This window comes from Thunnus albacares, chromosome 6, assembly GCF_914725855.1.
Source record: "Thunnus albacares chromosome 6, fThuAlb1.1, whole genome shotgun sequence".
Taxonomy (NCBI): domain Eukaryota; kingdom Metazoa; phylum Chordata; class Actinopteri; order Scombriformes; family Scombridae; genus Thunnus; species Thunnus albacares.
Genome location: NC_058111.1, coordinates 11833867 through 11856751, shown reverse-complemented (window position 1 = coordinate 11856751; position 22885 = coordinate 11833867). Strand labels below are relative to the sequence as shown.

General features: G+C 40.3%; 1 protein-coding gene across 5 annotated transcripts in view; it reads left to right on the top strand.

Moving 5' to 3' along the window:
- The window catches only part of synrg (synergin, gamma), a 36585-nt gene extending 18174 nt beyond the window's left edge, over positions 1 to 18411 (top strand). For 3 of the 5 annotated variants that reach the window (XM_044353240.1, XM_044353238.1, XM_044353236.1), the window contains 10 exons: positions 1267 to 2229; positions 6893 to 7444; positions 8719 to 8882; positions 9047 to 9100; positions 9563 to 9659; positions 10004 to 10152; positions 10896 to 11006; positions 11146 to 11184; positions 14466 to 14498; positions 17203 to 18411. In XM_044353240.1, the coding sequence (XP_044209175.1) occupies positions 1267 to 2229; positions 6893 to 7444; positions 8719 to 8882; positions 9047 to 9100; positions 9563 to 9659; positions 10004 to 10152; positions 10896 to 11006; positions 11146 to 11184; positions 14466 to 14498; positions 17203 to 17334 (2294 nt within the window). In that variant the 3' untranslated portion in view covers positions 17335 to 18411. The remainder of the gene's footprint in view (positions 1 to 1266; positions 2230 to 6892; positions 7445 to 8718; positions 8883 to 9046; positions 9101 to 9562; positions 9660 to 10003; positions 10153 to 10895; positions 11007 to 11145; positions 11185 to 14465; positions 14499 to 17202) is intronic. The other 2 variants (XM_044353241.1, XM_044353237.1) reach the window with 1 other exon arrangement.
- Positions 18412 to 22885: the final 4474 nt, after the last annotated feature.

Here is a 22885-nt window from a genome sequence, read left to right as displayed (position 1 = left end):
ACTCACTATTGAATCTTAAAATCTATTTTTCTTCGTACAAAAATATAAAACAACTCTCAGTATGTAATCTGTGCTAGTTGAGACAGTCACTACAATTTAAAATTGTTGCTACTGATCTTGAAACAATCTTCATGTGCAAATCTGGAAATCTTTATTTTTTTAACATTGGCACACATATCTAGTAAAGTACACCATATCCCATATTCTGACACATCTTGTTGAACTTATCCAATATGCAACGATTAGTTGATTAATCGATTAGTTGTTTGGCAGAAAATGAATTGGCAACTATTTTGACAATCAATTAATCATTTTGAGTCATTTTTAAGGAAAAATGTCCAAATTCTCTGATTACAGCTTCTCAAATGTGAATATTTTCTGCTTTATTCACCGTTTTCGGACATTTTATAGATCAAACAACTTAGTGATTAATCGAGAAAATAACTGACATATTAATCGATAATGGAAATAATTGTAAATCATCACCCTTCAGGGGTAAAAATTGATATAATTATTATGTTTTGCTTTTGCAGCCTATTTGAAGTGAAATCTGTCCTCTCTAAACCATTCTGACGTGTCAGTAACTTTCCTGTTGTAGCAGGTCCCAGAAGAAAAAATCTTTTTTTTATATATTATAAAGCTATACATTAGTTATATATTATAAAGTATTGACTAGCTTTATGTGTCCAGTATTTACCTGGACACATAAAGCTAGTCAAATGTGACCTAAATATAATTTTCATAGTTGTAGATCTACTGTATTTTCCTTATTCTGTCTGCTTAAAGATACACTTGACACTTCTAAAAATGAAAACCAGAAACGCTGGAGCAGCACCGGAGGCCTCTATTACTTCACTGGCACTTAGAAGTAGAAGAATTTTTAGACATTAAGAGACAAAATATCTTGTTAAGATGGATATTTCTTTGCATAATGGCATATTATTCATATTCTGCTCCAGTTTGAACTGCTCATTGCATGGTAGTGGGGATGTATGCCTCTTTTAGATGATGTAGCTTTGTTTGTGCAGTGATGTGTGCTGTTCTCTGCAGTCCAAGGAGCACAGTTAATCAGAAAACTGCAAGTTTACCATGAACATTCACAACGCGACACAGTCATAACTAATCCACTCGCTTCCTTTCTTGTAGGATTGTACAATGACATGAGTCATGGCTGAGGAATTCTTTTTGTCTGTATCCCATTATGTCTTATCTGCCATGATATTTAAAAATATATATATATCTTAAATTGTTCTCTTTGGTTCGCAGGGGAAGGATTTGCAGATTTCAAGTCTGTCAGCGCTGATGATGGCTTCACAGACTTTAAAACCGCCGACAGCGTCTCTCCACTAGACCCATCAGAACAAGCCAAGATCTTTCAGCCTGCTTTCCCTTCTGCTTTCCCCAACTCTCAGTCTTTACAACAATTACCACAACAGCAGCAACAGCCAGCAGTATCTCTCTCTCAGCCCAAAAACCCTCTCAACATGGCAGACCTGGACCTTTTCTCTTCTATAGCTCCCTCTGTTCCTGCCCCTGCCGAGACAAAACCTAGCACCTTCCCCTCTGTGTCTGTGCCCCCTTCTCTAGTCCTCTTACCAGGTGGAGCTAAGCCCCCAGGGGGAGGGGCTGATGACTTTGGTGACTTTGCCCTCTTTGGCTCCTCTTCTGATGCCGCTCCAGCTTCAGCAGCAGGAGGAGCTGTGGCAGCGCCGCAGGACGACTTTGCTGACTTCATGGCGTTCGGCAGTTCTGGTGGGGAGCCTAAATGCGAGAGCAGCGCGGGGGTCCAAGGCGAGACCTCCACTCAGCAGCGACCTCAGCAGAGCTCAGACAAATATGACGTGTTTAAACAGCTGTCTCTGGAGGGAGGCCTGGCCTATGATGACACCAAGGAGAGCGGCGGAGGCTCCTTCTCTTCTCTCAAGAGCGACACGGACGACTTTGCCGACTTCCAGTCCTCAAAGTTCTGCACAGCGCTCGGTGCCTCAGAAAAGACCCTGGTGGACAAGGTGGCAGCTTTCAAACAGGCCAAGGAGGACTCCGCCTCCGTCAAGTCCCTCGACCTCCCGTCCATCGGGGGGAGCAGTGTGGGAAAAGACGACTCAGAGGATGCACTGTCAGTGCAGCTGGACATGAAGCTCTCGGACATGGGCGGAGACCTGAAGCACGTGATGTCGGACAGCTCTCTGGACTTGCCGGGTCTCTCGGCCCACCAGCCCCCCGCTACAGGTGAGGAACTAGTGCGTTTGCTCTGGTGAGGCCCTGTCCGGTCACACACACTAGTAATTCCAAGGCCAGCAGTGGCCTCTCCTCGTCAGTGCCCACCAAACTCGGGATCAAAGGGCAAGTCATAATTGAATTGAATATGTTTAAATACTCAAGACAGACAGAACACTACATGACTTTAATATGAGATTAGATGCGTCATATCATTCATTCTACATTTCATCAAACATCTCAAGATATTTATTTATTTATTTATCCATTCATTTATTTATTTATATATTTATTTATATATTTAAACCTTTAGTTCCTTCCTTCTTTCTTTCTTTCCATATTGCCCTCCCTCCCTCTCTGCTTATTTCATTGTAATGACAGAAAGGTCCTGGCCCATATCTCTATTTATTTTCAAATGATGAGTGCCTGGTTTAATGTGTTGGCAGTCATAGTTCATAGACGAGGTCCCCGGCTGGTGTCTGTGTGACTCGGATAAGCTTCCTGTTAGTTGTGTCTACACTGCAGTGGCAGACATCGCAGTGTACGTTTTGTCTCCATGGGCCGGACTCTGTGTGTGTGTTTGTGTGTGTGTGTGTGCGCGCGCGCGTGTGTGTGTGTGTGTTGCTGACATATCGAGCGACACAAACAGAAAGGTTGAACTGAATACTGTCAAGTACAGGAAGGCGTAACGGTGACTTTGTTTATTATTAATCTTTGTTTATTCTAATCACAGCTTTGGCACAATAGGCCGCAGTTTACTAGTGGCATTATCTGTAAACTATCATTCACCTTTTTAACTGTCGACATTTGGTTTGTGCTGAATAAACCAAATAATATAATTTTGATTAGCTGAAAACGTGAATAAGACATTTTAGCATGCAACAGTGAATCGTGTCACAGACAGAGTCGAGATGTGAGGCACATTACAGCTGGATGCAGTGCAGTTTTCAGATCAGTGTTTGGATGTGAGTGTTTGCGTCTTAATGTCTGTCGGTTATTGTAATACCCTGCAGTATTTTCAGCCTAGCCATGCAGTATTATTTGGATCAAATAGCCCTCTAGTTATGAGATATTTCCATGATAGCGTGTCGGCTTTTTATCCCCTACCTCACGTCCATGAAAGTGGAGTTAAAGTTTACCTAAAAACAAGACTCACCTGTTGTCGGGTCCTTTTATTAAAAGTAAATCGAGACCCATTTCCGTAACAATCAGGTGACGTCCACGTCAGCGCTCCCTCTCCTCCTCTCCAGTGCTCATCATTTTTTCATCGAGCATCTCACCTTCCACGTCACGGTTCATGTTTCACAGCAATCATTCACAAGACCATTCATAAGTGTAACACGATGCGTGTAATTGTTGTCTGGTGAAAGCCTTGCAACTTAGACTTTTGTGATTTCCTTTTTTTTTTTTTTAAAGTACAACAAGTTGACGAAGTCTTCACCTGACAACAGTAACAACATATCAGTTAATTATCAGTTGAACAAATGGTCACAAGTATACCATCATATCATTTCATCCAAGGAACTGATAACTGCTTTTTTTTTTTTTGACTAGAAGAAATCATAAATGTAAACATCCTCATTGCCTTATTTCAGTTTCTGTACAGCGGCCGAGTTCTGGTTTAACCCAAACAGGCCCCTCTGTATTGAGAAAGTAAGACGATGTGTTCAAACAACAGTTCATGGAGCTGCAGCAAAACAGTTAGGCTACCACTGATCGGGCAAAGACGTTGCCCAGTATAACATCAATACATTCCCAAGAAGCTTTTATGCCACTGTAACGGCTGCTCCACATTTCCCTTTCACCCCTTATTTATCCGATGTTCTTGTTCTCGGAGAACTGTAGGACGAACCTGTTCTTAAAAGTGTAGCAGGCCGAGCAGTTTGAGCACCTCACCATGCTTTGCACTGTGTTTCTGGACATGTACGTACTTCACGTAATCTTAAAGAGACAGTATTTCTTTTGTGAGGTTCCTTTTGAGTCTGGAGCACAAAAGGAATCAGTTTTTTTTTGTTTTGTTTGTTTTTTTCATTTTCACCGTTATCTGTGATAGCATGAATTCATCATGTGTGGCTCTACAGTCCGGATCTCTGAGAACATAATGAAGTTAGTATTACCCTTCCTGCCTTGCTTTTTGCTGCAGTGTGCCTGCCTTTTCAATTTGTGAAATTGACAAGAACATAATACAAGATACCATTTTATGCATAACAGTATTACAAGTTGTTTTTATTGAAGGAAAAATGTATACATACAGATTTAATAGTGTATTTTTATTACAGGAATATGAGCTCTTATTTTGAGACTAGAAAGACTCCTTGATCTTGTTGTGATTTGCCAACTATGTAAATTAAATGTAGCCTTCAGTATTTAGTAAGTAAGTAATGTTCACTAAAATAGTTTAGGTTAACATTCCAAGCTAAACATTGTTGTCTTGGGTAATAATGATGTGCTATTATTTAGGAGATCATAAGAGTTTGTGCACATTAGCCTGCTTTGACAAACAATCACTGTAGCAAGAGAAAAAGGATACTGTCTCTTTAAATCTGTTTTTTTGCATCTGTGATTGGATGTAATTAAGGCCCTTTCTGGGGTGTCAGGTGTAAGGATGGCCCTCTTTGTTTTCTGTAACCCTTTGAGTGCTTGAACAAGATCATGTTTACATGCAGATTAATCAGATGTTGTGATCTCATCCGCTTATTTTTGCTGTCAGAATAAACACCAGGACTTAAATCTTAATTCATAATTGACTAAATACATAAATATGGCTTCATTTGTGGCTATTAACGCCTCACTGGTCCTTAAAGTGCAGTTTATACGCATCTTCTCAAACAAGCATTGATTTTGGGACACTCTACCAATTTCCCCCACAGGTCCTCAAAGGGTTAATGCTTCCTGCCTTGAGCTTGTTCTTTGAATTATCTTTTCAACCAGGCTTTTCAAGTGTTCTGTATTCAAATCTTTTCCAAGAAAAAAACAAAAAAAACAACCTGTTGCTTTTACATCCTAATAGTTAAACAAATTTGTCATCTCCTCAGAATTACTGATTTTAGTCTGTGAATGTGCCTTCTCATTCTGGTTTCTGCTTCTATATCCTCAGATTATCTTTGTTTTACCTTTTCGCTGTTTGTTTTCTTCCTTTTTTCCTGACTCTGCATGCCCTTGTATTCTAAATGACTGAAATCTAATTTTACAAGTGTTAGTTTGACAAACCTCTTGTAATGATAGAGCTCTTTCACAGTACTTTGTGACCTTTCTCTCTTTCTCTCTACTCATGTTGTCGTAATAAATATTACTGTTGGTATTGCTGAAATGCGTACCGTCTTATTTCCTCCTTTCCTTTCTTGAGAGGCCATAAAATAATCTAATGACACACGGCCTCCAGCGCTAGATCCTTGTCAATTTCACAAATTGCTTTTTGTGTCAGAAGGTTCTGCTACGCAAAATAGGAAGGTTTCAGCAAGGTCGTTTTGTGTGTTTGTGAGTGTGTGAGAGAAATTGAGAGGTAGACCTGAATACTGAGACAAATGTGTGCAAGCTGTATAAAGCTCTGTCAGATAGTATTAGACATGATGAAATTGATCACCAACTGTGTTCTGTCAGCACAACACAGATTAAAAAAAAACAGAACAGATGTAGTGACAGGAAAGATCTTTTATTGATGTTGGTAGAACGCCTGTCATGAGATGAAATCCTTGTTGCCTTCGGTATAAAGAGATGTCCAATTATTGTAAGGAAAGCTGTTTGCCACAAATGAGGAAAAACTAGTATTATCACACAGCAACAGTAGAACAATTGTCTGCTACTAGATGATAGCAGTAATCTCCTTCTCATAAACATCAACACAAATGTATAACAATTCGTTTAGCATGTGTGAGATCATTTATTAAAGATAATTCCCAAAAATGTGAGTTGGAGAAATGATTACTCCAATGTCACATTGGTCACAACAACACAAATTAGTCAGTTGCTAGTATAATTACAATGCAGCTGCCATTATAAATGTGTTGAATAATGACACATGTGATTGCCAGTGTATTGCAGAACTTCTTTTCCCATCATTCAATACAAAATATAGTGATAGGGGTCCTTTACAATATGTCTGATCTCATTCTTGCCACAACTGACAATACAGCATAAATGATGCTACACAAGATGCCACTAAAGTTACAAAGTCGAATTACAAAAAAATATATTTTCTCACTTATATAGTAATATCTAGCCAAGAAGATAGTTTTTGTTTTATTTGTCAAGAATTTGAGGTATCTGTGAGATCACGGCCTCCACTCCAGTACATTGGATGAGAATGGAATTTCATTTGGGGTGCTCACAGGATTTAGAAATGGCATTTCAAAAACTAACATAAATATGTTTCCAAAAACTATTTTCAGGTTACTATAGATAATCCAAGGTCATCTGTTTTCATACAAACTATTTCTTCCAACGGAAAGTGTTATCTGTGGAAAATCCTGAGTAACCATATTGGATTAGAATATAATAAACGTTATCATTGTTATCATTGGAAGAAACGAGAGATCACTTGAACTGTAGATAGGTGACAAAGTGATAATTTGACAGAAATTTTAGTCCCTCATGCAGACTCATTAATCTACCAACTATCATGACAGCATATGTGCTATTCCTAGGAACCACTGGTATGTCTGTGTTGTCATTACAGAAGGAGACGACATGAAATTTGACCCATTTGGGACATCGGCCCTCAGCACCCTGGCCAGCTATGACTGGTCAGACCGGGAGGAAAGTCTTCCCGGTGAGGTCAGAAAGCCACAGGGCTTGGAAGGGGCAGCCCCTCCATCTTTAGTCCCGACACAGAGGAAGGAGCTGACCTTTGGCAGCACTGAAAACATCACAAGCAGCTCTGTAACAAAGATCACCACCTCCTTCCCCGCCGAGGATGCCTCATCCGCAGATGACAAGTTTGAAGCCTTCGCTGACTTTGGCTCTGGTGACCAAGGCCGTGCTGATGACGAAGACGACTTTGGGGACTTTGCAAGTACTGTTTCTGAGAAGTCTGACTCACCCGCCGCCACTGCGGAGGCGGGCTCTGAGGGCAACCAAAGTGAAGCCCCTGATGAGTTTGGTGCCTTCCAGGGAGACAAGCCAAAGTTTGGCAAGTCTGACTTCCTCAAAGCCAGTGCTCAGCCCAAAGTCAAGTCCAGTGAGGAGATGATAAAGAACGAACTGGCAACCTTTGACTTGTCTGTTCAAGGTGAGTCAACTCATGTGACTTCAATTCTGCCAATTGTGTTAAACTCTTGATTATTTTCTTGCTAAATTGATTCATTTTGTCCAGAAAATATGAGAAAAGAGTGAAAAAATCCACATCACAATTTCAAAGAACCCAACCCACTTGCTGGTTTTGTCTGACAAAAAGTCGAAAGATGCTCAAGTTAGAATGTTACTAAACTTAAAAAAAACAGCAAGTCTTTAAATCTGAGAAGCTGTAACCAACAAATGTTTGACATTTTTGCTTAGTAAATTACATAAACCATGAATTGATAACCAGAATCGTTGTAGCTGACTAACTGATTAACCGACTAATTGTTTCAGCTCTAAATATCTAAATAGCAACCAAACATGACATGTTGTTAAATTTAAAAACATAACAGCACAGCAACACTAACCCTTGGAGCATCTTTGTCCACCCCACCCCTCATACCAGGCTCATCAGATCTGCAGTAAAGCTGCGAGACATTAGATGGCAGTGTTGAGATGACAGCCTGCTCTAATGGCAGTGACTAGTGAGATGGATTAGCAGAGGCCAGCAAACCCATGAGCAGAAATTAACCATATCCACTTAAAGGCTGTTCATTTTTTAACCGCTGTTTGCTGGTGTTATGTTCCACGAATAATTTATTAGCGTTTCCTGCACTGTGATAAAAGCCCATTTACCCCATAGATTTATCTCCCACTGTTGGATTTAATTTGTGTAAAGAGGAGGGCTTTACTTACTCTTCTTTGCCCAGTGGAACAGTAATCTGATCATAGTGGGGCTTTTTGGTTATGTGGGGGGTGAGAGAGGAGCTACGACGCATGTGTCTGTGGGTGGTGGAGGAGTTGGGTTGGGGGGGGGGGGGGGGGGGGTAAATTACCTGTGTCTGGGCAACCCTCACTCACACATGCACTAACTGCCAGCCCCACTGGAATAGTCTGGGTTTAGCATGTGTTTGTGCCCATGTTTGTTGTGGTACCCTGCCAGGATTTGTCCGTCTATGAGCCCCTATGAATAATTCATACCTGCATATTTGTGCCTCTGTTTTGTTCGTAATTATTGTTTGTCACAAATTAAGTATTTACTCATGCCGTTCTTGTCCTGGAGGAATTAACCAAAACAGAATGGAAGTATAATGATTGCAAACAAACAGGTGCATATCTCAAAATGAGTCATCGCTATTGGGTTGCTGAAATAAAAAAAAAAAGTTTGTGTTTTTTGGTTTTCCCTAACATTATCCATCTTCCTCCTCTCTCCTGTCTTCGCCTCAGGCTCACATAAACGCAGTCACAGTTTGGGCGAGAAGGAGATCGGGCGTTCCCCCCCATCTCCAGCTCCAGAGCAGCCCTTCAGAGACCGATCCAGCACCTTGAGCGAGAAGCCCGCCCTGCCTGTCATCAGGGACAAGTACAAGGACCTGACTGGGGAGGTGGAGGTGAGGCGGTCCCGGCTTGGCTAACTGCACCCCATGTCATTAATGACCAGATTTCAGCGCAGCACTCAGGACTGTTAAAAGCTGCTACTCCTCACACTGCTACTTATTCTGTTCTGCTTTGCCTTTGTGTTCATTTGAGATAATTCTGTGTTGTGTTGTTCCAGGAGAGCGAGCGCTACGCATACGAGTGGCAGAGGTGTCTGGAAAGTGCTCTGGAGGTTTGTATTTGTTTGTGTCCTGTGTCTGACCCTGTCCCATAGCAAGACTTTATTGTGAGAGTGGCTGTACACATGGAGTAGAATTATTAAAGATAACCAGAAGGCACAGATTTTATTTTCAACCCACTGTTAAACCGAAGGACCTTTTTCTTATCATGTAGGTTTTGGATATATTTGTTTGTTGACCCCTGATTTATATTGGAAAGAACACTTTATCTTTATTATTTGCATAGTTGCAAGTTCCCAGAAGTGAATCTTAGAAAATAAGTATGGGCAGCTGTGTCTTGGTCCAAAACTAGTCTATTTCTTTATTTTGTTAGCAAGGCATCTCACAAAAACACCAACATAAGACATTACACTCTCTGGCAGAATTTATACATATGACAAAAATGTTGGTATAATAATGATGATTATGATGAGCAAAAACATCGCTAATGCTGGCTGCTCTCTTCCCACCTGCAGGTAATCACCAAAGCCAACAACACCCTGAATGGCATCAGCAGCTCCTCTGTCTGCACTGAGGTCATCCAGTCTGCTCAGGGCATGGAGTACCTGCTGGGTGAGGAATCACACACACACACACACCCACACACAATACACAAGCCAGGACTTACTGCGTAGTGGGTACGAGAGCCTGTTAAAGAGCCCTGCGTGTGACTTTACACCCTCTGAAGGACAGAGAGGACAAGATTAAAACGAGCTCTGGTGCGATGGCTTATCACTGCCTGGTCTGACAAGGTCCCACTCCCATATTGTGTTTTTCTGGTTTTAATGAGCTGTGAGTAGCAAACATGTCACAGTGAGTGACTAAAAAAAAAACCAGTGCAAAAACAGCAACTAAATATGTTTTTATGATGTTTGTGCTTGTGTGTTTTTGTTTTTTGTTTTTTTTTCATCTGTCAGGTGTGGTGGAAGTGTATCGCGTCACAAGGCGTGTGGAGCTGGGCATCAAAGCGACAGCTGTGTGCTCTGAGAAGCTGCAGCAGCTGCTGAAGGACATTAGCCGCGTGTGGAACAACCTTATGGGCTTCATGTCGCTAGCCAAGCTCGCGGTGAGAGAACAGACAGATATAAAGCAACCAAACACTCAAAAAATACACAAATTTATGTAAGCAGCTGCTTTCTTTTATCACCAAGACATGTTTATACTCTCCAAGTGCAGGTACACAAATACACATGATAATAGAGCTTTGTATATCAATTAACAATAAAAAGGCTGCCAATAACGTAATGAAATGATAGTGAATCCAGTGTGGTCGGTCCATTAGGTCCAGATCAATGATCTATTGATTTGGATGCAATGTATCTGTAGCATTTTTGGTTCACTGGTGTTCGGATCAACAACAATGACAAGGACTGCATAGGTTTTATTCATCCAGCTGTCTGTAAGTCTCTGTAAACAGCATTACAGAGGATGAGGACTGTCCTCTTCCTCAGAGACAGCAGAGGAGGAATATTGTTTTTCAGAGGAAGAAGATAAAACTGACAGTTTGTCAAAGAGGGAGAAAGAAATAAAATGGAAGCACACGTTTAATTGAAGCATAGCAGGTTGCATTATTTCTTCAAAGATGAAAGATGTATATTCGGATATTGTTTGTTTTTCCTCCATATAGCCCAAGTCAAACAAAGTCTTTATAAAAAGATGATGATGCTTGAAGATGTTTACTGTAAGCAGACTTGTTTGCATTGCTGTTATTATAAGAATAGAAATGACTCCATTCACCCTGTGGCAGAAAGTAAAATTTGTTTGTGTGTGTTTTTTTGTGCTTGTTTGTGTGTGTGTCTGCTCGTGCAGCCTGATGAAAGCTCCCTAGATTTCTCCTCCTGTATTCTGAGGCACGGCATCAAGAATGCCAAGGAGTTGGCTTGCGGGGTGTGTCTACTCAATGTCGACGCTCGCAGCAAGGTTTGTGTACACACACACACACACACACACACACGTACACACTTAGTGTAACTGTTAGTGGATACATTTTTTCAAAAATGTTGTGTTCATCCATAGCGGATAACAACTGACATTTCTTTGACTTTGAAACATTTTGCAGAACAAAGAAGAAAGCTCTTTTGGACGTCTGTTTAAACGAGTATGAGACAGTGAACTGTCAACCAAATCTCATTCCACTCTTTCCCACTGGGGTCCTCAGGGGGGCTATTCTCCTCTTACTGACAAGCCCGGCGGGGGGCCAAAGTGACAGGATTCACTTCTCTCCACTTCTCCTCTTGCACAAGCGAACAGCGATTGTCTGCTTCAACACACATACTGTTACAGGCAGAAAGCATCAGCCATTATCACACTTTTTACAGGTGGATCAGTCGGCTGTTCACTAAGCTCTGCCCTCCTTAGTTACTGTTGCTATGCCCGTCAAGCTTTCTGTTCTCCCACCGCAGTTTATTATGATAACAGTGGTGGATTGAACAGTCAATTCTGAGTCATTTTTGAAACATTGGGTCATTGATGTCAGACACAGATCAATAAAAGCAGGCTTCTCAATTCTGGTCGGCAGTGTTGTTGGCCGAAATTACTGTTGCTGGCAGATTTAATCAGTTTTAGCTATAAAATTGAACTAATAAACTAATATTAACTACGTAAGTTGGTTGAAAAGGTTGATTCTGGTGCTGACTTCGGTGACTGCATATGTGAAATCATGCAAAAAGACTGAGGCAAAAGCTGCATTTCCCAGGTTAAAAGTCAGCATCCTCACTAGTTAATGATACATATAAGAAACATGTAAATAAAGAAACAGCAATGTTTTTGTATTGCAGGATAGAGCTAGTTGGTCCTGTAAGCATCATAAGGAAAAATGTAAGATTACCCTGTTATTTTGCTGCTAAGCTTTCATACTTTTTCAAACAGTATGTTTTCATGTTTAACATTACAAGAGAAAAAGCCATTAGGATAAGGACCAACCGATTTGTCTGGCAAAAGTAACAATATCTCTGGTAATGTTTGCGCAGGTTGCTGGAAAAAACACTTCCACACATCCAATAAGGAGCAGGACAGAGTCGGCAGTGTTAGCCTAAACTCTGATACTGTCCAGAACCAGGTTCCTAACGTTACTTACAACTTACTCACTAACTAACGTTACATAAGATAGTTGGCCAGACAATGCTAGAGCAGATAAACACAAGCTTAACTGCATTCATTACATGTTTACACTTAAACTATTCCGATTTTGGAAAGGATAGTAGACCACCTCACATCATTTATATGCCAAGTATCACTCTTACTAAAAAGCTTGACAGATCTGCCATGCCTGGTTTGCTAAGCAGTGATTGGACAATCGCAGGTTGAGGGAGGGGTTTAGTGAATAATCACAGTCGTCCCCCTAGCTGTTTTACTGAAGGATGACCAAAAACAGTGTCTAAAGATAATAGACTTTGCTCTTGAAATAACTAAGTGAGAGAAGAGAATTGTCACTTTGGCACCTCAGGGTGAGTTTTTGCACTCTGGGATTGGTTCTTCAAGGTCAAAAAGGTCGCTACTTTGTCTTGGAAGGGTTTCATTTTCTATTCTGTCGCCTCTATCTCGAGGTAACAGCTCACCTCGCCACTTTCAGCTAACAACCATCGGTGCTCTCTGATAACTGTTCGGTTATTCACTTTGACTGGGGCACTATGTGCAGAATGTCCACCTCCTTGCCTACGATAGCTGTGATTTTCATCGACGTGGGCCATTAATGGTATTCTTGGACCCTGTGGTTTAGAGGGCAGGATGGTGGCGCTGATTGTTCCTTGTGTTCCCTCTGTTGCTCAGCCAGAGCCAGATGGATGGTTCAGGCAAGATATGGCTGACAGAGAGGCATCTAGGCCGCGAGCAGATGTGGCTTACACATTAGTCATAAGCAGGGAGTACAGCTGATAATAGACCTGCACACACAAACACACTCTGTCTCTCACCTCTCACTCGTGTGCATAAAGCCAGGCTAGAAAATTAATGCAGTTTTATTTTGTCTCTGTGCCACTAGCATGAGATTAATAACCCATCTTTTAATTACATTTTTGGCAGAGCCACACTGGTAAGAATGCATAATAGGGAAGTGGAGAATAGCATCCCCTCAGAGTATAATGAAGTGAAAGAGCAGCTTTGGCTGCAGCAGACAGCACTGATTGTTGCATTGTCCTTTAGTGAAGAGGTACTTATTTATTTTTTAACCAAAGGTGCAGAAGGGTGGAGATGTTGATGTGGCATCAAAGAAATGTGAAAAATGCTCGACAACAAACAAGCTTAATGGCTCCCAGTTAATTCATGCCATGAATTTTAATCTCCCAAATGATTCTTAAAAATGTTTACCCCATTTTTCTGACACAAACAAATAATTATATTGTCAGATTCAGCCAGAGTCTCACCTTGTCACCGCAGGACCAATAATTCTGACATGCGGCGGTTTTGTCATCATTTTCTGCTTTTTCGGGTCTGGAGGCAGGGATAGGCAACCAGCAGCAGCTTCATCTCATCTCAGTTTGTCACTCAAAGGAAGTAGCGGTTCAAAGTTTTATCACAAGTGATACTTTTCAGCTAATGATGCTCCAGCGCTTCTGCTAAATGATAAATGCTAATTTGGGCAATTACAGGGAGAAGCACTGGAAAGGATTTTAAGTTGAATAATTTAGCATTTCTGGCTGTTTATATTAGTGCAGGTTTCTGAAGTGCCTCAAGGATTTGGATTGATTATTAAGGCTGTGTAGCTTTTACTCATGGAAGTATGACAGCAGTGCTGAAATGAACTTCAGGTCCAAACTTTGTCAGGTTTTTTTTTTTTTTCTGTTTGTTCCCATCTGCTCAAAATTTCAGTTTATAAATCTGTTGTTTGGTTGCCCAACTCTGTCACAGCCTGCTTCAATGTGGCTCAAGTTACCAGGGTTCCTACACAGCTAATAAAGTCAGGGAAAAATATATATTGGATATATGTACATTTTGGACCATACCACGCCTTAAAAAGTTTAGAAATTGACAAAATGTCTACGTGGAAAAGAACACTACACAAATCTTTGTAAATTTTATATTTATTTATCCCTGTAAAGAATATTTCTTAGCTGTAAACAGTGGTGATTTAACTGTGATAGCTATACTGATCTGTTTCTGTCTGCATCTGCTGCTCTCACTGACTGAGTCAATAAATTCAGATCAATTCAAGAAGAAATCTCATGAATTCTGAGATAGAAAATGTGTAGGAGCCCTGGGGGGTAATAACTTGGATTCTTTCATATTTTCATCCACAAACCTTCACAAGGAAAAATGGGAGTTCTCTACTGGTGACAGCAACTCAACTAAATGTTGGCTCGTTTCTCGTTCTCTGCACACTTCTCTTTGCTTTTGGCATCGCATGAATATGCTGCATCATGCTGACTCTTCTTGTGCTTACAGGCATTGACTAAAGACAATGACAGGAAGTTAAGGGTAATTATCCCTCATTTATTTTGAACTCTTATGAAGATATTAGAAATGATAGAAAAGCAGACTTAGGATAGATTTTAATATGATCTAATCAGGTAGCACCTCTGTATGAATCATGTCTCCTTAAAGACACAAAGGTCAGGTGAATTAGTAGAGTCGCAGTTTTATCTGACCAGCTCTGCCTGAGTTGAAAGCATGAGCTTGTTTCAGAGTGGAGTTACCAGTGGTTGCCTGGCTAAAAAGACTTAAGAATATACAGCATCTGTCTGATGACTGATGCTGCTAAAACAGACTAAATTACCCTACATTCGCTGATTTACAGGCGAAGTCTAAGAGAACTTGTGTAAGAGTGCGAAAAGGTGAAAGGAAAAGTGGAGGTGAGAGAAGGAAAGGCTCTGCAGTGAAAGGAGGAGGTATATTACAGTACGTCTTTGTGTGACCACCCTTTCATTTAGCATCCTCTCTCTCCAACATCACCAGTTTTGGCAGTCCTAAGTGCAGGTTTGAGTAAACAAGTAGGCCAGGGCACAAAAGAGCTTCGAGAGGAATCACTCAGCCCGTGAAATGTGAGCGTGTGAGAAAAAGCGTGGAAACATTCAGTTTGCGTGAGAGAGCCCTTCATCCGGCGGAGCGTCTGTGCTGCAGACTGCATTCGGGCAGGTGGAGATTACATTTGACTTAATGGTGTGTTGTGGTGGTGGGGGGGGGGTTTGTATGCAGTTGTTGCTTTCTGCATGCGTCTCCGCTCTCCTCCTGTGTGGGAGGCTATGATTCACTGCACATGACTCATTCCTCTCTCTCCTCCAGCTTCGGCTCCAGTATTTCACCAGGGATGCAAACTCTTAAACTGCACATCACACACATTAGCATCTCCTGATCGCACACGCAGCGCTACAGCTGGGCCCAGTGAAAACTCAAAACTCTCGTCACAGCGCTCAAGTGTTTTCCCGAACAGCTACAGTGTATTCAGATGCTGTATGTGGAGAGTCACTGATGCACAAAAGCAAATTAGATTTCGGAGCAGCTGTAAACATTTTTTGCCTCTGTGGAGATTCATGTCGCCCTTTTGTCTCGAACTAAATGAACTGATCAATATTCTCTACAACAAATGCCAACAAGTTCCATAACCTTTCCCCTCGTGAAGCTATCGCTCTCGCGGTTGCGCTTTAAACTTCCTCGCAGGACTTTGGTCAACTTAAAACTGAGGTCATCAAAATCTTCTGACTTGGACCTTAATCCTGTGTTTTTTAAAAAAGAAAACATTGCACAAAAGGTGAAATTTGATAAATAAGTTTGACAGATAAAGTCAAAATAGATGAAATGACAGTAACCGCTGGCCATCGATGCCATCATGACCTCAACTGTTTATGCTGAAAAGGCCAAAGACACTTTTCACTACTGTCATGATGTACAAATGGATATCTACTAATCTACATTCAACAGCTGGCAGCTTTTTTGAGATTTGTTTTGTAGAATAATTTTGCACTGTCCGCCACTATTGTGAAAATACTTGTTTGGATTGATTGATTGATTTTTTTTTCTCCCTTTCTTGCCTTTAAATTAGCCTTCATGGCATCACCTGCTCAGACATCCAGCTTCAAGACGATGCAGTTGATTTCCAGCATGACGCCTGTCTATTCAGATGAAAACACAGGAATCTTGATGCAGGAGACAAATTAAGTCAGATTGTGGAATACATCTCATTTTGTTTGGTAGAGATTTGTGATAAAACACTAAACCGGCGCTTTTATAGCTGCGACCCTACTGCTAGAACATACAGATCTGTGGAAATAAACGCAAATACAGTATGTGAAGCGACGCCTCACACTGTATTATACCTTTGCCACGTTTGAGGTGTCTCTTTTGTGCACCTCTCGCCGTCATGTGGTGTACATTCATTTATTCCACCGCAATCATAGAAATATCAACAAGCCTGTCTCGCCTCCACAAGTCGCTCATGCAGCTTAAATGTGTCACAGCATGGAGGGTCCACGTGCTTTGAATTCAGACATGACAGCATCCTTCCGTCAAAAATCAGTCACTTACTGGTTTGCCTTCAGATTAATATAGTCTCTGTTAACAAGGATTTAGATGTGATCAATAAAACAGCAAGTGTTTGATCTGATTGTCGTGATTCTGTAAGATCTTGAGGGTCACTTCTGTAGATTGAGAAGTGTGTTTATACTGAATAGATTTTTTTTTCTTCTTTTCTTTCCCTGTGCGAGTACTTCAAATACAATTATATGCAGGGCATTTTAAACTGAGAAAGCTAAATCTTTTCTAGCAGGTATCGAATGCCTGCTCCACCCATGCGTATTCAAATCCTTTTTATTGCCAGAGGTTGCTTTTCTCAGGAGTAATTTGGCAGGAATGTACAACAGGGTCACGTACATAAAAGCTGGACCACAGCGCGGCTCTTAAATCAAGATGTGAATCATGCTGTACGTGAACATCGGGGTCCGTTCTTATTATTTAACCCCAAACTGCAGAACGCAAATTAGATATATTCATGGAAATAAGGAGGCCGATCAATCATTAGCTGTGCGTTAGTAGCAGTATTTTACAGTTCAGCAGTAGTACAGAGTGGAGGGATAAGATAGTTTTTTCCCATTTGTTGTCCACACCCTACATACTCCTCTTCCTCCCCAGATGTGCGTACTGTCTCTGCGATTCAGCTCTCTCATATTTCAACCTTTCACTCTGACAGGCGTTCAACTCGGAGACGGACAACTTCAAGCTGCTGTACGGCGGCCACCAGTACCACGCCAGCTGTGCCAATTTCTGGATTAACTGTGTGGAGCCTAAACCCCCGGGCCTCATACTGCCTGACCTGCTCTGAGCTTTTGGCTGCGGCTGCGGCTGCCATGGCAACGGGGAAGGGGCTAATCAACATCAGATAGGTGGAGCGACCGGACGACTCATACTGCACAGGCTCTCACCTTGGGCTGAGAGCGAGAGAACAATATTTAAAGTCAGCGAATCCCTCTGTATTTATTAGTTTTTGTATTCTGAAAAGCTCCTGTCATAATTCTGTCACTCGGGCCGTGTTCATGCGCAGATTTGGTAGTTTGTTCAAATTTAAAGCCTTTCTTTATATATTTATCATCAGAGGTATTATTGTTACCATTTCGATCCTCCTGATTAATTACCTAAAACATATAGGTCAGCTGTACAGGTCATATTTAAATCTATTACTAATGATGCTTTTAAGAAGTGATTTTCACTGCAGAAAAAAAATCAACATTGTGACATAATCACTTGTCAGTGACTGGTATTTAAATTATTTGGAGTGCAATATTATTCACAACACTGGCAGAGGAAGTCTGTAAACATCTTACGTTTTTAATGTCACTTGTTGCTTTGCTTCTGTTCGAGAGGAATTTCATTCATGATTCCCTTTTGTTCCTACTCAACCTGAGCTGTTGAATCATAAGCCTATTGTTGTACTTGAATTAACGTCTGTTTGATCAAACTGTTATGGTTTTAATATCTTCATGAAATTCTTTCACACTCAAACCATCACTTCTGGGCTGGAAGGCAGGTGTTTACCTTTTTATGAATTGTGTTGAAACAACTGCTTTGAATGTCTTGCACTGTTTGAGAGGAGATTTCAGCAGCTCCTGGGGTATTTAAAATGTGTATTTTATAGGAAAATAGTTGTTATTTTGGGGACTTGAAGGGAAACTTGTGTTTTTCTGTCTTGGTGTTGTGTGCAACTAAAGCTGAAAGACTGGAAGAAGTCGACTGTGATTCTGAACTAAAATTGCAGCAGCACTTTTTATATATTACAGTGTTGTGCTGTTGCATAATTAAAACATACTGTAATGTGAATGTGATGTAAATAAATGAATATGCATACAGTTTATTTCAAGTGTCACAGATTATTAAATCGATCATTGATTAATTGAAATTTTAACGAGATATGATGTTATTTAATGAACAGAGGCTCTGGTAGGTGGACTTGTCTTCTCATTGAACTCTCAGCAAGACAGTGATAAAGTATTTCCTAAAATGTCAAACTATTCCTTTAACACGCTTAAAAATCAGAAGTATTCTTTTTGTGTTATAAAATGTATTACTGTCATTTTTCTGGATTGTTTCACTCTGAATTTCTATGAAGAAGCTTCGTAATCAGACATTTAATTCACATGGCCTTTGATCTTATTCTGCCTGCTCTCCAATAGAGCTTCCTCTTCCAAATGTATGAAGCATACATTTTCCTCCTGTCATTTTACTCAATAATGTACTTCCTCTCAGGCCAGAGAGGCCTCATCTCCATCACTTTGCCACAAAATGGAATAAATTCTCCTTCGACAAGCCTGCCAGGCCATAGCTGGCAGTTGAGCTCAGCCAATCAAATGAGATGTCGGGGGGGGGGCTCGGGGAAACGAATCTCATTATTGTCCTCACACTTGTGTTCAGGTGTGTTCTCCAACATCCATTTTATCTCTCGCCGTCCCCTAATTCATTTCCTGCAGAAAATGAATTCCTCTCCTCTCACGGTGAACACCAGGATTACAGAAAATTACAAACGCTGAAATCAATTACTGAATAAGGCTGTGTAATTTGAAATGCAGACCGACTCTCTCCTTCCGTCCCTCTTCCTGTGCCTGTCAGCCTGTCATCTTCACGCCTATTGTCTGTGATGCTGCACTGAAATGATCACTGTGGGAGAGGAGAGAGATTGAAGTGATACTGTGCTGTACTGACTGCTGTTGTTTGGTATTTCAAGGCCATAGTCAATCTCATTATTGACTAAAAACAGTGCAGAAGCACAGAAAGTTCAACTGATTGCCTTCACCCTGGTGAAAAGAGTTGCTTCCAGCTTTACTTTCTGCTGGCAACATTTATCCACAAGCTCAAAAAAAAAGCCAAAGCAGCTTTTAAAGAGTTTACAAGATTAAATTGTGATGATAGAAGAAGAATAGCCTGACAAAGTCCCATCTTAAGTGGATTTAGAGAAACCAGACCAACACTGGAATTTTGAGGCTGATGCTGATGGTTAGAGTCTAAAAAATCTGATAACAATTTATCTGCTGATATTTCTTCTTCAACAGACACATAACATCATCAAACAATTTTGGTAATAAGCCCTTAAATATAATAATTAAATGATTGTGATCAAGACGTCCTCAGCAGCAGGTTTACGGTTAAAAAATATACTTTTCTGTGCTGTATTTCTTGTTAGCTATTGGCCAACATACATACACTACAATACTGGTATATTTGTAATAAGCTACAAAACTGGCTGATAATATTGGCTATATGAATGTATTGATCAGACTTAACTCAATATTATAGCCCAACAGATATGTCATATGTGAGGCTGATACTAATATCAATATTGAAGAATGATATTGTCCATGTATGTACACTGTTTCTAAATGGCCTCAAGCATATCTTTGGCCTCACTGTATTGCAATTTCTATATTGTTGTTGACTGACATACTCTGGCACCCATATACACTCTGTTGCCAGTTGATCATGTACACTTATCTAAAACTAAGGCAGTTTAATACAGTCCTGCAACAAATCCTACCTTCACACAGGATATAATGTACTGATTTGATTTAAACAGTTTTAAAGAGGTTGATCCAGATTAATTTCAGGGGCTGTAACCAGTGTTGTTGAATTTTACTGTGTTACCTATATATCCAGAGGGGTTTCTAATATTTAGGTCTACCATCATTGAGATTAATGTGTGGGGGAAATATTAGAATTACCTCTCAGTACAACGCAATACAGTTCAACAGCACCACATACTACAGCCTCCAAAATGACCATAAGTTGAGGACTGTTTCGACAAAAAAAACTGAATATTTTGAGAGTAGAGTTATTCCAAAAAAGGAAAATGGAGAGAACAATGCCTCAGCCCTTTTTTAGATATCAGTGAGTCTCTGAACATTATAACTTTCATGAAGATAAGGTTTATTGCAGGGCTGTTATATTAGCTTAAGGTAGGCGCACCTAATAAATTGACATTTGAGTGTATATGTGATAAAATAAAATAAGCAGATAATGTTGATATGTTGATATAGAAACAGCCATTCTCTAGTTCATAGAAGCCACTCCACCATTACTTAAAACAAAGCACTGAAAGGCGACACTTAAATAGATTTATGATGCCTCAATTTCACCATTAATGACCTGGACACAAATATTAGTCATTTGCACTGTTGAGATGTTCAGCACAAACTAAATATAGCTCTCTGGCTCACAGCCTCAGTGTCCGTCCTATCAATCAGTTCAGACAGTTGAGGCTTTAAAGGCAACGGACAGATGAGTCAGTGTTACAGCACAGAGACGACACAGTCGCACTCATTCAGCCGCTCACTGAGGAAGAATGACTTGTTTCACTACCGGCTCAAATTGTATTAGCCAAGGTCTCCCATCACGCTTCAGATAACCCCTCGGTCTGACTGTGAGACTGTTTTCTCTCGGTTACTCTCATCCTTTATGTAAAGTTATAGATTCTTTATATCACTGGCTCATGCCTACTTTCTCACTACCTTTACATGAAGCGCCAAAAACATTTAAAAGCCGCCTGCTGGGACTTTTATTAAGGTTTCCAAGTGTTGCTGGCATCCATATAAGCAGCACTCTCCATGTGTTTTTCCATTTATGTTTACAACTATTTTGATACACAGCCTAAAAAATACATACTTTGAATCACATCCAACAGTTAAAGCATGCGTTGCCATGTAACTAAATCAGGTTGTCAAATTATACCATAACGAGGGTGGCGAGCTTGAATTTGAAGCAGCAGTGAAAGCCGCATGTTTATATTAATAACTGGCCTTGTATTGTGGCCTTGTTTAAATGGAAATGCTGGATTTACAACTATTGATACAGGGAGACGAGCTGTAGCTCATGCTGATTATAGTGAATTATTAAAAGCTGTATAATTTGAAGCCCAGAGAAGCCATTATTCAGTAAATCACTGCAGCATCAGCAGATGTTCATATTTGCTTTGTGCAGTTGAAATAAAACCTGCATAGTAGAAACACGAGTGCTAAGATGATTCCTCGGTTAATGCTTCTCAAATTGCCCCCCAAGGAGGCATATAGGCATCACAGAGGGCCGTAACCAAGCAAAAATTTGAGGTTGAAGAGCTGAATCTGATTTGGGAACAATATACAAACAATGTTTTCACGCTAGCAAGGCTCTTAATGTTCAGGTTAGCAAGATTCATGCTGATTGCAAACTTAATAACCAAGTTTTTGGTCATTTGGGGGCAGCATTAAATTGTGAGCACAACACTGACATACTATCACTTTTTAAGCTGATATGTTGAACAAACAGTTGCTTCTTTACACATCCAGCAGATACAGAGCAACACTATCATTCATTTGGATTTGTGTTTCTGTCAACCTGATGAATCTAAGACCAATCTTCACTCTCTTTTAGCTCTGTTTTTGGTCTCTTCCAACTCCTGGGGGAAATATCTGACTCTTTAGCTGTTAAATGCTCCACCAGCTGCTCACTAACTGTGTCTGTTTGCTGCTGTGTCAGGGTTTTTGGAGATTTTTTGCTGAAAACAGCTGCCTGCTGGATTCGAAACAACACAATGAAAGCGGTACGAGGGAATCATCATAGTGAGGTTTGTAGGGCGGAAAACCAAAACAACGAGCCGAAAGACGCTAAAACACACTGATAATTCTCTGTTGGTTCATCACTATGAGTGGTATTTCATATTATCTGTTGTTATTAATAAAAATGTAAGTGTAAAGTACAAGGTGAACAGATTTTTGACGGGGGAAAAAAAAGAAAAAAACTGGTGATTCACATCATGTTGTCGAATCCAAAGTAAAGAAAATATGTACTTCTGTATCTAGAGCTCAGGTTCATGGTCAGTGTAGTGGAGGAACCTTGCATTTATTATTTCTAAAAACTTGCATCATGATAATGTTATTTCAATGAAGCAATGTTCCATTTGGCCAATATTGTTAATGGTTAATGAAAATGACATTGCTTTACAGGACTACGTGTTTTAAAGGAGGGCATGTCACAAATAGTTTGAGAACCATTTGACTAGTCGATTGACTGAAAATGCACAATTTTGATAATCAGCTTAATCAATTTAGTCTTTTATTGAGCAAAAATGGTGATGATTAACTGGATCTATCTTCTAAATGTGAAGATTGGCTGCTTTTCTCTTATTTATATCATCGTAAACTGAATATCTTTTGGTTTTAGACTGTTGGTTAGGAAAAACAAGCAAATGGCCACAATGGTCCCCATCATTTGGACCTGTCACCTTGGGTTTGAGGAAACTGCGATGAGCATTTTTGTGTTTGTCATTTTATAAACTAAAAAAATGTCTAATCAAAAGAATAATAATCAACAGATCAAATTATAAAGAAAATAGCAGTATTACACTGGTTTGTGGC